Below are 16,187 nucleotides of genomic sequence, written 5' to 3' on the forward strand. Positions count from 1 at the left end.
TCCCTGCTCCTGCTGATACGACCGGACTGCTCACTCAGTTATGTAACCAAAAGCCTTCGGCAACCTGTGAACAAGGAGAAACTCTGCAGAGAGACTCTCGGCATCTGCCAGGCATTTTTACTCCTCCTGTGTGTGTGTGTGTGTGTGTGTGTGTGTGTGTGTGTGTGTGTGTGTGTGTATGTATGTGTGTGTGTGTGTGTGTGTGTGTGTGTGTGTGTGTGTGTGTGTGTGTGTGTGTGTGTGCATGAGTGTATATACATGCAGATGTTGATGAAGGTGGAGTTTGGGGACTTTATGTTGCACAAAATGTTAAGAATGCCTAAACAAGTGCTATTTGTGTGTGTGTGTGTGTGTGTGTGTGTGTGTGTGTGTGTGTGTGTGTGTGTGTGTGGTGAGGGTCTCCTCTGTCACACCCACACACACGCACACACACACTCAAACCTAAACAAGTCAATTTTTCTCCTCCACTCTTAATATTTCAACTCTGCATATGTCCCAATATGGTAATAACACTGAAATATCATGAAAATAACCCTAAGAAAAAGTGAAAAGAAATTGTGCAAGCCTTATCTAGACTACTGCTACTACTTTATCACTGCACTTTTCTTTGGCCTGACTGAACTCCTCAGGCATGTTAAATCTCAGATGTTCTGTACATTATGCAATCCAAACAATGTGTGCAATGTAGATAATAGCCTACACGACAAAACAGGTTGTATTTCACTGCCTTTCAAACTGCCATAACAAAAATGAATCACGAGACTGGCTTGTGATCTGTGGGTTAGGAGGATCCCGTTAGGCACAACAACAGACTAAAGTCCAATTCATGCTTGCTGCATCCGTGTGGCCAGCATGCTCTACAGAAGCTAAATTGACACTTTTTTCGAAGAGAGGCTGTGCTTCTTGCTATCGCTACGCACGCCTTTATAATTCATCTTTGTCTGTCTTTACAAAAAAAAAAGATTGATTCCTTTTCTTTTTCCAGCCAAATACAACCAGAACAAAAGCTCTTCTACTTGATGTTGTGAGGTCACCAACTTCATTTCCAGTGAAAGACATCTGCTTACATGCAGCGGTGGGAGAAGTATTCACAACTAAAAACTAGTAGCTGTCAGATGAATGTAGTGGAGTGAAAAGTGCAATATTCCTCTCTGAAATGTAGTGGAAGTAGAAAGTGGCATGAAAAGAAAAGACTCCTGTTAAGTACAAGTACCTCAACATTTGAACTTAAGTACTTGAGTAAATGTACTTAGTTACATTCCACCACTGCCTACATGTCTGCAGCTGTCTGCGTCCATATTGAAGTAGAACAAACCAACAGTAGCAGCACTGTGAGGCTTCACTCAGGCGCAGCGGTGCGTTGAGCGAAGGATGCTGAGGTTTAGCACGTATAGCATTTACCTTGAGCCATGCTGCTTTCATGGCTGATTACTTCAGGGAAAGATGGTTGTCATGGCTAAAACAAACCAACAGTGACTGTTGGTAGGAAGTCTCACTGTACAGCAAACCACATAACCAGGTTAAGACATTGTTTCTGTACCAGTGTCTACTACTTTGCCTTTGCAACTGAGAGACAACTATCATCATTTGCATCCACCATTCGTCAGTAAACTGACCAAATGCTGTTGTTTTTCTGTCGGGGACAGTCCCTTTAAGTTAGGCAGGTGAGCAAAGTATTATTAAAGCTTGGGTGCCACTAGTCTATATCGACGACGTTCCACTTCTGGGATTGTTCCGGTGCCGCTGGAAATTCCGCCTGACTGCTCCTCAGATCTCTGCAGGGTAAATCAAGACAGCTATCTAGACTATCTGTCAAATCGGAGTGTTCTGTTGCACGACTTAAACAACCTTGAACGTAAGCATGTTCCATCAAAACCTTCCTTCCTTCTCGAAGCACAGCACCGCCGAAGATGATTGTGATTGTTTTAAAGAAATGCCAATAAACCAGAGCATGTTTTTCTCCAATCCCAGAATGCTGTGTGGACTTGCCAGACCCTCCTAACTAAGGTGGCACTAAAATACATCACTGTGAAAAGTCTCAGCAGCTGCTGTTTATTAGAAGAAAGATCTGAACCGACAATAGGAAACCTTGCCAAAATGCAAGGGTTGATGTTGGCATCTGATAACCGGCAGTTACTAGAGTTTGGAAAGCCTGACGTAACTAAGCAGGCTGAATGTGACTGCAGTCTGAACCAATGTTTCTTCATACTGTTCTTTCTAACACTGGTAAGAACACTGGAGAGGGTTAATGACTAGCCTAGCGTGTAGTAGTCCATTATAAAAACAGGTCATAGTGGATAGTCCTGGGATTGTTTTCACTCTCTTAACCGCAACGCATGGTGGGATGACTTTATAAAACTGCAATTTACAAGCCACTGTTTGCTTGTAATTCAGCAAAAAAGAAAAAAATGAACAATGCATAAAAACAAGGACATGAACTGCACAAACTACACATTTCAGAAATAAAAAAAGGAAAGAAGTGAGCTATAAGATTCTTTTAAGAAGGTTTTTTTTTTAAATGTGCAGTGCTTTCTCTGCATCAGAGATCAATTAACAAATTGCCTAGGTTTAAGTAATTCTCTAATGAAAGCCCTGTTGATTAATGGAGAAGTGAGGCTTGGGTTGCATTTGGATAATGAATTGTGTCAAACAAGATAGAAAAAATGCATCAAAGTGACCCTCTCACATTAACCCAGTGCTTAACTCGCTCTTTCTATCTTTCCTGCATCTTAACCGAAGTGGACGCCTGCAGGGAGAAACTGACCATGACGTCCAGTCTTTGGAAGAGCACCCTTAGGTCTTCTAATCTGTAGTAGATGCAGTGCATTCTCGTGAACTGGTTTGTATGATATCGTACAAAAGCATGCACAACAATTCATATGATATTCTACGAAATTACGGTGACCGCCGGCCGGTCACATGACAACCGGTAACATGACAGTTAATTATCGTTCTTTACAGTTAAATTAAGCTGACAAAATGTTACTGGGAACCAGCTACAGAGCATGGTGAGCTGCTTTCAGAGGCTGTTGGTTGTTGAGTTCATCCGACAAAAGGTGGTCGTCATGAGGGGACGACAGTTAAGTTTAGGCACCAATCATGGTCTGGATTAAAACATTTCTGGGACACAAAAACGGGTTTCCTGGGTAAAAGTCTCTACTGCTTGAGAGTCTCTCTGCAGCAAACATCAATAAATACAGTACGTGGAATACATACACATTGCTTTACTTTTCGTTGCTATATGTACGAATGGTTTATGAGAACAGCCTGAATGTATACGTGTACATACACTTGAAAATGCTGGATCATCACGTAGAACACATAAGAAATGCATGACGCCCACGGCTCTTAGTTCAATATTAAACAGGTTTCTTATGGCCTAGTTTGTACATTCCCAGGGATCTGGGATCATACTGTATACCGTTAGAGGATGCATGATTGGTGCTTGTATACACAGCATAATACAGGGCACATCAGGGAAATATGTTTGGTTCTAAACACAGCGCTAATTGGACCACATCTAGACCATCTCTGCCCTGCAGTTACTCATTACTTAGCAATGTCCTGGCCCCGTTCCCCCACTACACAAAAATAAGAAGTTGAATGACGTATGTGTTAGAGGTTTATGCTTTTCCGAGTGTGTGCATATCTTTGCTTGGGCATGTGTTCAGATGTGCAGTATACCTCACCACAACCCCTAATATCTCCCTCTCCCTCAAGCCCGTCATCCAGCCTTTGTTTGTGCAAAATAAAAAAAAAGAAACTATTCCTGGCAGAGCTGGCTTGACATGAGGGCACATCTGAGGAATGCTCCCAGCATGCTTCACAGCACGCCGTGCACGTCCAAGTGCAGGGGTCTGGTTGGGGGTACTCACTTCTGTCATCATCATCGCCGTTGGATGCCAACGGCACACACACACATCATCAATTACAATAAATGGGCTGCCAGTTGGCATCACCTTCCCACGGTGGGCTGCTTCCAAATTCATTCTGTAGACTCCATAGTTAATAACTAGTGGGTTACTATATTTACATCAGGCCTAAGAGGCTGCTAATTTCATAATTACACTTACTTTACTTGTGTGCATGCTGGTGCAGTTACATCTGATAAAATTTTAGTGTCTTATTTCTGTCAGTTACCGAAGCTGTGGCACCTAGGAACAGACTGTCAAAATCTGTGGAATTCCCCTTTAGGCCAACAAGAAGTTATTAAAGTGCCCCCCCCCCCCAAAAATGGAAATTTGAACATCTACAATCTACATCTACAAAGTTGTGTGATACGATTCCGAAGTCCCACAAAGCCTACTAAATGGTCCTTGCAGTGAGTTTAATCAACTATGTTTGATTTTATCAAAGCTGAAGTAGTTGTTTATGCGAGGACAAGTACAGGGAACTGTGGGGCAGTGCACACTCAGTGATTTCTTGCATGTTTTTTCACGAATGTTGCAATCATTCACTTCTTCCTTTTTTCTTCCTCTCCTAATCTTGCAAAAAGTACACTTCATCTAAAATCAGTTATAATAGGTTGGGCACCGTCATACCAACATGACAGACTGGGACACAAAAATGCTTCGTAGTAAGCAGTAGAGTCATTCTGAGATTTTGAAAGTGATTTGTACTAGGTTTTACTGCAGGTCTGTCTTTGGTCTGTCCCTCATTTGAACCAAGTAGGTCATTTATTTTAGTTGCTTCCAAATCCAAACTACAAAAATTCATATTTCAGGTGAGTAGGGTTGGGTATCGTTTTTTTTTTTTTCCTAAACCTATACTTTAAAAAATAGGGTAATAGGGAATAGGGTATTTTACAATAACTTTGAATGCACCACGAGGCTTACTAGTTTCAAGTGAACGCACCGTCTGTGTTTTTTTTCCGACGGCAGCTGCAGACTGCTTAACGTCCCGCTGTTGGAATCCTCTCCAGTGAAATACAGTCACACTTTACACCGTTTAGCTTTCAGCATTTTAACCGTGTTTAATCCAGCTGCTAGCTAACGGTAGGCTAACGTTAGCTGCTGTCAAGTGAAGTATTAACTAGCGTCACGTGCAGCGATGCTCCTGTTGCCTCTAACGTTCTGTGTCGGTACCCAACCCTAGGAGTGAGGGTGGGAGGCAGCTCCAGGGCGGACCAAAGACCTTCAGTCGGCACCTGTGGGGGCTCAATTTCGTCCAAACATGGGCGCAATCGCCCGGGGTCTGATATTGCCTGTTCGCGACGGATCAGCAAACTTGATTTTTTTGCCTTTAGCATCGTTATCACTTGGCTTATTGCCTTAATGAAGTTAGAGCAACTAGAGGGGTCAAAGGTTATATGACACCATTGACAGGCGACCAAACGGAACATCCCGTGTCAATGATAACAAATTACAGATTTCTCTTGGAAATGACATTTGGAATGTCAGTACACAGCTAAACAAAATATAACATAGGTGTAGTCGTTTGTAGACATTTTCATGCACAAATATTTCATATTATATCATTAAATTGTGTTTAACTAAAACACAGTAAAGTGCACCTCTTAAAACAGTGGAATCAAAAGGAAGCACTTGTTATTCTTATGCTGAGAAACAGCTGCATGAAAATATCAGATTTTCATTTTATTCAGAATGGAACATTATCGTCCAGTAATAAAGCTGTGTATTTTTTGTAGCTCGTCCCATCTGAGTGGAATGTCTGGATTCTCATAAGAGAATTCAAACCTTTTTCTCCGACTAAGTTAATATATGGTCGATGTTGCAATCAGTCTGCACCTGAGTGGGGCAGTAAATCATGCTGGCCTCAGACTGTGAGCGAAGGAATTCACCAAACAAGGTGCTGCGGAGAGCCGACACACACCTCAGGCTGGGGTACTGCTGCTGGGAACACTCTCTCGCTCTCTCGCTCGCAGGCATGCACACTCGCACGTCCACACAATCACACACAGACACACACACACTAACAGCATCATCCACTTCCTGTCATACGGAGCCACGGCCAGAGGGGTGACACATACTGTATGCACACGTAGAATCACTTACTCAGAGAAATGAAATAAAGCACAGCAGCTTAACACCCTAACCCAACTTCAGGTGCATAAAAGCAACCTGTGTTCAGTCCATACCTATATTATTATGATTTCTCATATTCCTACAATGGCCATGTATTTTAGGCTATACCAGACAGCAGGACCGTTTTTAGTCTTTTAAGCCAGTTTTTTCATTGGTGGTAAAGGTACACCAAGAAATGTTTTACACCTCAGCTGATCAGCATTTATGAGAGCAATCAGCACCTTTAACGCAGCCACAAAAGCCTCTGGGAAAACTCCTGTTGGCAAGCCAAGCTAAAAGAGATAAAATAGAGGCAGATGCCCTGGGTCTTCTATTACCTTCTATAGACCGAATTACAGTGACATCACCCCAACACAAAAATCACTTCCAGATAGACAAATGGAGAGATGTGAAATCGGCAAACTCGCTCATTTCTGTTGTCATTTTCAGCCGTAACTGTCTGAAGTTTAAAAAAACAAAAATGTATATACTGGGCTGCTTTGCTAGCACCTTTGATAAACCACATCTAGCGTTACAACCAGCAACATCTCCCAGTCGGTGGGACTGACTGCTAGTTTGGGTGGTGTCATTTCCTTTAGACTGTGGCCCAAGAGGAAAATAAGCATTAGTCAAAGTGTTGACATATGAAAGCATCAAACATGCATTTTAGATGAGAGTATATTCAGTTGTTTCTCGCCCCTGTTTGCTCAGCGCAGTTAGATTTTACGTACAGGACATGGGACTTGTCAACAACCATTGTGATTGGGTCTATTAAAACAGATAATCAATGGGGAAGAACAGATTCTATTCTGTGTTTGCACTGACTATGTTAAAAGTAAGTCAACTGAGCCAAACATCTTCACTTACAATATTTGTCTCGTAGCAACTTGAACATGACCGTCATTAGAGCAAATGGTCAGAGCTATCAGCAGAGAAGTAGCAGATTTAACAGACTACAGGTTAAGTCAGGGAAGTGTCATGTTTATGTCATATGGAGGCCAACATGTAGTGTGGGAGGGTGTTCATTTCAGAAACCAAAGAGCTCGGTTCCAGAGCAGCCCTTTAGCGAGAAAGAACATCTTGCACATCTTAAACAGATGTCTTCATGTAGAAAGCCTCTGGTGCGAAAGCATCTGCAGAGGATAATAACATGTACTTGCTCGATCACTGCAGCTTTTATGAAAGAAAAACAAGACGTTTCGGGAAATATTTTCTCTGCGAGCGTCAAAAAGAGTGCAGGGGGATATTTACTTTAGGTTGACAAGCGCCCAAAACCATTTAAACACACAACATATGAGAAAGAGAGCGAGGAAATCATCTCCGTGTCTAACACGGCTCCCATTGCCAATACCAAATAAGGCAACAGAGCAAGCATGCTTTTTATTGCCCTTGCAAAAATCACTTCATACTCAGACTCAGACTCAAACACCAGAAGATGTCATCATGATAGCAGATTCAAGGACACGGCTTTTTATTTACCTTTCTTATCTAGAGGATTTTTTGATTTCCTGACACAGCCGCCAATAGAACGCCAATCCAAATTCCCATTTTTTTATTTCAGCAAAAACAGAAAAAAAACAACGGCTAAACAATGGTTAAATCGAGTAAAGTCTGCTTTATTTATATAGCCCTAAATCACAAGTTTGTCCCAGGGGGCCTCCAGATAATGGTCCATTCTGCACAATAGTAACTACCTTGTTTAGTGGAGCTGATAGAGGCTGTTACCTTCCAACCCTGTTTGCAATAATTCTGCACCAGGAAGGACCCTGTAATGCCTGCTGAGCACATACAGAATGGAAGCAATAACTAAAACATAAACTAAAAAGTGTTACTCACCAGCTCATAGTTGGTTGCTGGAACACAAGATGAAGACACCTAAAAACAAAAATAGAACTGGTCAGTCATATTGTTGCCTGTTTGCAGTTGTTTTATTACATGAACATTATAAACAGCAATGGACTTTGTGTAACATTCCTAACATTTAGGTGAGGCTTTATGGTTTTATGTCATGAAAGTGCCCCCAACATGCCGCCAATGTTGTATTCCATAGCTAATGAATATGCAGATGCCAACCAGAATGGCGGGACAGGCTTCACCTAAAGCTACACAAGTCGGTATTTTGATATTAACAATGTAAAGAATGAATCCAAACAATTCTGCTGTGCAGTTGCGTAGGACAAAAACAAGGACTAGCAGAAAGAGAAAATCCTGCACACTGGTCTTGCTGCAGCATCACCATTTATTAAAGAAAAGACTCTGGACCTTCATCAAGAGTGTTATATTATTTATTTTGGGATTTTCTCTTTCTTCAAGTTCATATTAGCAATGTAAAAGATGAAAATGTGTAATGTGAAAGGGCTCACTCGTAGTGACAAACCCACAGAGAATCATCACCCGACTGCATTCCTCCTCAGCTCTATGGAGAGTTTTTTTGTTAGCATCTTTCAGCTCATTGTTTTGGTTTTACGGCTCACAACTTCACTGTTTTTAGCTCACTGCTCTCATCAACCTTATTTCCAGCAGCAGTGAAAAAACTCTGATTATCCTACTGTACACTACCTACCCAGCAATAAACATCACACAGACACAATAAGCATCTAGAAGGGCACAGACCTCCGCCGAGGCCATGCCCTATCTTGCAATGTTAAGGAAAGTGAAAAATAATTAGTGTATCTGCCCTGTTGTTTGGATCAGCTACAAAGTATATGGGGTATTTCTTTGGCTCATCCTACACCCTACAACCAAGTTTCACGGAAATCGGATCCTGCTGACAGACAGACAGACAAACAAACCGAAAACATAACCTCATTGGCGTAGGTAACAAGCTGGTAAGCATTTATCATCCAAAGGTAGGGGGTGTAAGAAAAAAATCAATACACTTCAGTATCGCGATATTTTATTTTGCAATACTGTATCGAGTTTCAAAAAGGCAATATCGATTTCTTTTCTTCTTTTTTTTAAATGTTCAAAATTATTAATGTAAGACAGTGATTCATGTTTATGTTGTGTTTAAACCCCCTACCACTAGATGGCTATGCTGGGACGCACCACTAGTGTCCTCGCCTAACAGTGCCTAGCAGTGCCTGACTTTTTGCTAGAAGCTAACAATGTAGCTATGGCTGAACTTTGGCCTACTTTAGCATATAAAAATTAGCTCACTAAGAACCTGGGAACCACAATCCCAAACTGGCTGTTTGATTTTCTGTGTACTGAATTGTTTATCTAAAGTAAACTTCTTTGACTTTTATGAACATCATGTCTTTTTTTAAATATTAGTTTTTCTAAATTATACTATATTGAATCGTGACCCATGTATCGTGATACGTATCCTATCGCTAGATTCTTGCCAATACACAGCGCTAACAGTATGCAGCATTTCCTTCAGAAAAGACATTGTTTAGAATTGGCACTGTTCAAGTATTCCCACTACAATAATGACTACAGAACTCAGCAATTCTATCAGGTTTTAAGAACAAGGTGATGACAGAGTGTTGGCTCTATAATAACCTGATTGAAAAGCACAACTGTTCATCTACCAAACTAGACTCTGATCCTACATACTGTACGATATCGTTTACCACAGCTGAAGTATCAGCAGATGTTAGTCAGTGCAGTGGGGCTGCTCCAACAGAACTCATGATCTGTCAAGTGCCCGGGCTAATCCGATTACCATCCGACAGTTCCCATAGTCATTATTTGAGCTCGGAGAAAGAGCATGAAGAGCAAGGCCGATCAACAGGAAGAACATAATGATAATGGCCTCTAACAGAAGATTCAAATGAGAAAAGATGACTGCTTGATGACGATGAACACAAACAGGATGTCACCACTGGTGTTTCCTTCCTGTGCATGTCTGCATTGTGTCCCTTTGCTCCCGTTTCACCATCATTCTTCTGACGCTGCACACTGAAGAAAATCCCTACAAATTTGATTTTTAACCAGTTAGCCACGCATGGGCACAATCTCCCCTGCAGATAACTGACAAACGGCAAACAATATAACAAGACAGCTTTATGATTCCAGAAGGCTTTTGACTTGTTTGTATGCCTCATCATTCTTTTCTTAACCGTGTCTATTTTAGCTTTGAAAGATTAGGCCTTGGGCTTATCCCAAATGTTGACCTCCGAAAGCACCTTTCATCCTTACTACTTCTCTACCACTCTCCTTATCCGAGACTAATTGTGTCATTGCATGAACACAAGCCTTCTGCTCTGATGGGGTCTGCTTTTCATTACTGTTGAAGGAAGCACATTCCGCGTCTGCCCACAAAAAAATAAAACACAATTTTGGCGCTCTTGAACATATCTTAACTTTCTAATCTCTATTTACAGAATGTTATTGGGCTGAAATTGGAGTTACACACATACATAATGAATCACAGCTTTGCTCAGATAGTAGATATTTGGGATAATCATTCATAAGCCAATATAGATGTCAGTTAAGAGTTAAAGAACTAAGATAACAAAACATTGGTTGATCCCCTTTTTTTAGATTACCACATACAATATGAAAACAATTTTGATAAGGATCCTTATTATTTTACATTTTTTTAAGAATTAGGACCAATATATGTACTGAGCAGGACTGGCTCAACATATTTTAGGCATTTCTTTACTGCAATGTCTTGTTACTTATCAGCCTATATACAGTGTTTGCTGATATGCAATAAGCTAATACTAAAGGCTGTAATTCCAACCCCAACCAAGTCATTTGAAACTAACAACAAACAGCTAGTAAGGTTAAGACATTATCTAACTGGACTATCCATTCATAGTGGATGCTTCCAAATCACATTAAACAGACCACTGGATGACTGCCATTGCTATGTTAGGATGATTAGATTCACAAAGTTGAGGATGTGCGAGTCACCTTGGGTCATTAAAGTCTCTTTTTGAGCTTCAACCCCATATGGAATACAGGAATCTTAACTCCAAACAGGAAATGACCTTTATCAGATTTAGAAGCAGTTAAATTTAAAAATAGCTCCAATATACTGGCTGTTTATAGCTTCCCACAAGCTGTGAGATGGAGACTACAAAATCTCCAAGTTGATAATAATATTAATGTTCTTCTGTGACTGCCATCTGTCACAGTTGCCCAACATGTTGTTTCATGTATCCACAGCCTAGATGAATGATTGCATCACAGTGGAATGTGTCTCTGTTTTGGTGAATTTGGACTGGCATGGTGGAGTGGGTCTGGAGTTGACAGGATACTGTATCTCCGTCTGGCTCAAATCACCTCCACTACAAGTTATTCTAACCCTCCCTTAACCCCCAGACCCCCTTCCTACTCCACCATCCATATCACTCCATGCACAACAACAATGTGGTGTTCTTCTCTCAGAGGCCCCTCTCCTCAGGGTGCCCCCTTTCTCCTCAGCCCTGGTCAGTGTTTCCACCTGACACTGCGTCTGCCCTGCAAGCTGTTGACAGCTCTCCACCTGCAGTCAGAAATCATTCAGTACGCTTGCATGCACACTAGTAGCAAAGTTATGGCCAAGCTTGTGGAGGGTCCTGTTAACATGTTTGAACGTGTAAACATCCAGGTTAAAGCCATCTGAGGCCTGTACTACGAAGCAAGATTTGGTGTTAACGAGCTAACTTCGAAGTTAGCAGGTTCAACCCAGGGTTTTGGGTATCACAACGGTGGATCACTTGATCACGGTTCAATCGCCGTGGTAACTCGGTAGGAGGTTAAGTTGGAGATTAGAGATCAACCGGTGTAAAAGCACTGCCTACTGACCAATCAATACTCGATTGATAACGGCGTCACTGTTCTTAGAAGATCAGGTGGTGTTCAGTGCGCGGAGAGAGAGAGAGAGAGAGGTGCGCTCAGAAAAAGAAAAGTTCAAACATTTAGAGACCGACAACCCCGTTAACATTCTCTGATGGATCTTTATGAAAGATATAGATTTCAGCGGAAGGAATTACGTATCTTTGTCGGCTTCTTGAGCCATGCGTTGCCAATGCGCGCATTGGTTTGAATTATGTTTTTATATTTTTTATTTGCTCCCACGATTGCTTACCACTGCCAGGGTTGCAACTGGAATAATAGGCTAAAGCCAAGACAGTTTATGGAAAGCCAAGGTAATTATGGTCAAATCTGACTGATGAGGAAGTGATACTGATACATTTACAGTGTTGGCTTTTGCCAGCTTTCCTCCTGTTTTAGGAAGCATCTACTGTATTGCATTTTGCCTGTAAAACCGAATTCATAGAAAGAATAGCCCCTTAAGATGTAACTAGCATTTAATTTTCAAGGGAGTCTTAAAAACCACAAATACAAAATTATAAAACACATAAAATCAAAACATGTTTATATAGACACTTATAGCTCATACACTCGGAATCGGCATCGCCATTGTTTCTTTTTGTCAAGCTTGTCCGATCTAGCAACTGGAACAAAGAGGGGCGGGACATAGGAAGGGTCAATTGTAAAATAATTTCTCAAAGAATTAAACTGGATTCATGGTTTATGATTCATCTTCTAGTTGTAGCCTACCTTGTAGCAACACGACCGCGCCAGAACTTTAGTGCTGTCAGTCTAAAGGCACCATAAAGCCATCTTAATGGATACCATGAACACTACTTTGACTGGGCAAGCTTTCATTCAGAGATTCAACCATCAGATAAACTGGTACGTCTAATACATTGTGAGAAATTAATGTGAAATTGAATCATGAAATGTGACTTTATAGTGACGCCAGCAGACGAGAGAAAACATAACAAAAAGAGCCACTTCGTGAACAAGTCTCCTCTCCAAACATCAAAAAGGCTATGGCAACTGGCATTTAGTTGAATGTCATGTCTAATAAAATTCATACTTTCTATTTGTGGTAAACAGTTAATTATGCTGGCGATGACATCAGTGACAAGCTAGCTATTGTCGCCAGTGTAATAAAACCTTTTGATGTAAAGGTCAGATTGAGTGGGGAGGTAGTCTGCCCACATCAGAATAGCTCAAATTCCCTCTCATGCTAAGTAGTGCACTAATGTATTCTGGTAAAGCAGTCGCAGCCAGGATCTCCCAAAAACCCCAAGGGGATATTTATGTAAAGGCAGTGCGCAGGTGAGCATTAGCAGTGGGCTAAAAACACACCTGCATCTTATTTGAGTATTTAAGTATGCACTGACTTATTAGCTTCCTTGATTCCAAGAAGATTGAAAAGAGCATCAACAAATTTGGAGATCGCTAGTAGAGCTCTAGGGCATGTCTAGATTCTTAAAAAAAAAATTGGGATATTCAGATGTATATGTTTCAAATATATTATCTATATAATCTCATCCAGGCCAGAAGTAAGGGAACCTGAGTCGTCACGTATCTCGGTGAACTGATTGGATGCCATCTTGGCCTTTAATTGGTGAACTTGTCTCCGTGTTCGTACACGGTCCCCCAAAAGGGCAGCCGGAGTTTGAATTGGCCGATTTTCACGTGATCGGCCATGACCGGCGACCGGCCGGTCAGTCTGACACATGCCGATTTTATGCCAGTCAAATGCTGTAAATAAATAACATTGTAAAGGCTACCATACACAATGCATAGGAATTATATATAGGCTAGCACATAATAACAATAAACCCACTATTAATTACATTATCTTGATTCAGTGTAACTACTGTAGCGTGTAAATAATGCACATAAAATACAAATGTGAGCAAGGGCGTTCAACAATCGCGATTATATTGAATCGACAGCCACAAGCAACCTAGCTAGCAGGTAAAGAACACAAACAACTAAATCACCAGCTAACAATGAACTGACAGCATCAGTTATATGACTTAAAGTTCTGAAGGACGCACACACACAATCTCCACTGGCTAGACAGAGTCTAATGCATTACCTGTTTTCCCTGTTTTCATACAGAAGTTTAGTTTAATAAATATATCAAATTTTTTTTACTTGGATATTGGATGGGAAAAGAAGGAATTGGTTCTTCCATAACATTGCACTTTAGATTTGTGTGTGAATTTCCCACACCAGGAGTAATTTATATAGTTCCATTTTATAGTGATCGATTATCTGTTCAAAACATTTTCTATGTTCTATGCAAAATGTACTATTAAAAAAAAAGATAAAAAATAAATATTTGTGTATGCTGTAAAGTGGTTAGAAAAAATGAAATCGGAATCGGCTAAAATCGGTATCGGCAGGTCAAACTCTTTGAGAAATCAGAAATCGGCCTAGAAAATTGTAATAGGTGCATCTCTACTTTTTGGTATGGATATAATGACAAAGTGAGTAAAGGAAAATAATAGCACATCCAGAACAGCCAGAACAGTCTGGTAAATTCAGAAAATGACATCACTTTACTGTAATGCAACCTTTAAAAACAGGAAAAGACAATACGTATGCCTCATTATTAGGATATTACGATATCCAGTCCCATATACCGATATTGATATTTTATCCATATCTTGCCCGGCCCTAGGGGCACATTTTTATTTTATATATTAGTCTTTCTGAGAAGTATGCAACTAAACATTAGGCTTATTAGTGTACTGATATTCAGCCTCACAGAGATGCTAGCATGGCTGTAGACTCGTAGTCTTGTTTATTTGTATCCTCCAAGAATAAGTCAATTAAAAGGTCAGATCTATGTTAGTGCAATACTCGCATACAATATGTATGAGAACTTTGAAGCAAAAGACCAGATCAGAACATGCCACTGGCCTAGAACCATACTCAAGTGTATATTCACATCTGAATCAACCATAGAATAAATGCAATGTAACCAAAGGCTTCTGAATTCCAAAGGCTTTGTGCAGATGCCTTGCACAAAGCCTTTGTCTGAGCGTTGCGGTGCGTGGGGAGGAGGCCTGGCATGTGTGTGTGTGTGTTGATGCTATCAGGAGTATTCAAATGAGTGTAATATAATAAAGAATAATTGTGCTGATGCATTCCGTACATGCTTGTGATAACAGCATTAAATGAGGGCCCATTTCCTGAAGACAAAAGTCCATGTCAGACATCTCTTGTTTGTAGGACAGCGTTCATATGCTGTCAGCTTCCTGCTAGCTCCTGACACACTCCAGACACAGTCCTGTTATGTAACTGATGTCAGTCTCCCAGGTCTGAATATGTTAATGACCCTCGCTAATGATCTGGAGTAGAGCTTTGAATAAATGATGAATTGAGTCATTATTTGGGTAAACAACATGCAGTAAAATCTCTGCGATGCTTATGTCTATAAATCTCAAACTTAAGGTAGGAAAATCAAACAGCGCAGTGATACATCAACGCAGGGAAAAAAAAGCAAATTCCAGCTTTACTTCAAGCAGACAAAATGATTGCCACGCAGGTTGGCTCGTTTTCCAGGGTGGAAAAGAGCGTGGGGCAAAGAAACTTTCCCCGGCCCTCTGCGCTGGCATATAAACACACGGCTGCCCTGAGTGCTTTTATGTTTATCCAGCTCCTTGCATCTGGCACATCCCAGCAGAACTATTCAGTGTGCAAATTCAATTTGCGAGCTGTAACCGGCAACAGAAGGCTTTACTGCCGCCGTGATGGTGGAGTGTGCCAGAGTGCGGGTCCGTATGGACTTATTGGGATGTTATCAAAGCACAGAGGGATGATAGGAGAGCTTTGGTCCAAGTGCCCATGCTCGATCCCTTTGTGTTTATCTGACCTACAATAAACTGGCTTAGAACAAGCATTATTATCAAGCATAATGTTGGCTTCAATTATCATACTAATTCTTTATTTCTTAAGTCAAACACACTGAAATTCATGGACCTGGTGAACCTGAATACTACATTAGTTCTGTATAAAGCCCGAAATAATCTACTTCCTCCTAACATTCAAATTATGTTTAGAGAAAGAGAAGGGGGTAATGCCCTCAGAGGCGATCTTAATTGGAAACAACCTACCTGTAACACAGTAATGAAAAGCAGGTGCACTTTTGTCTGTGTCGTGAAGTTATGGAACGCATTACCAAGGGAATTAAAACATATTGGGAATGTTTTTAAATTTAAAAAAGGGTTTAAAGACATGATACTAGATAAGTATAGAAATTGAGTATTATTGTGTGCGAAGATGGATAATCATGTTGATGATGATAAACATCATTATCATTATGGTTGTCATCATTAATTATGATATTGTATGTATGTATGTATGTATGTATGTATGTATGTAGGTATGTATGTATATATGTATGTAGGT

At 40.7% G+C, this 16,187-nt stretch overlaps 1 protein-coding gene across 8 annotated transcripts in view; it reads right to left on the minus strand.

The window, feature by feature from the left end:
• tns1b (tensin 1b) overlaps nucleotides 1-16,187 on the minus strand; it is a 217,505-nt gene that overhangs the window by 103,335 nt on the left and 97,983 nt on the right. For all 8 annotated transcript variants that reach the window (XM_028590951.1, XM_028590956.1, XM_028590947.1 and 5 more), the window contains one exon: nucleotides 7,860-7,898. In XM_028590951.1, the coding sequence (XP_028446752.1) occupies nucleotides 7,860-7,898 (39 nt within the window). The remainder of the gene's footprint in view (nucleotides 1-7,859; nucleotides 7,899-16,187) is intronic.

Source organism: Perca flavescens, chromosome 11 (assembly GCF_004354835.1).
Source record: "Perca flavescens isolate YP-PL-M2 chromosome 11, PFLA_1.0, whole genome shotgun sequence".
NCBI lineage: Eukaryota > Metazoa > Chordata > Actinopteri > Perciformes > Percidae > Perca > Perca flavescens.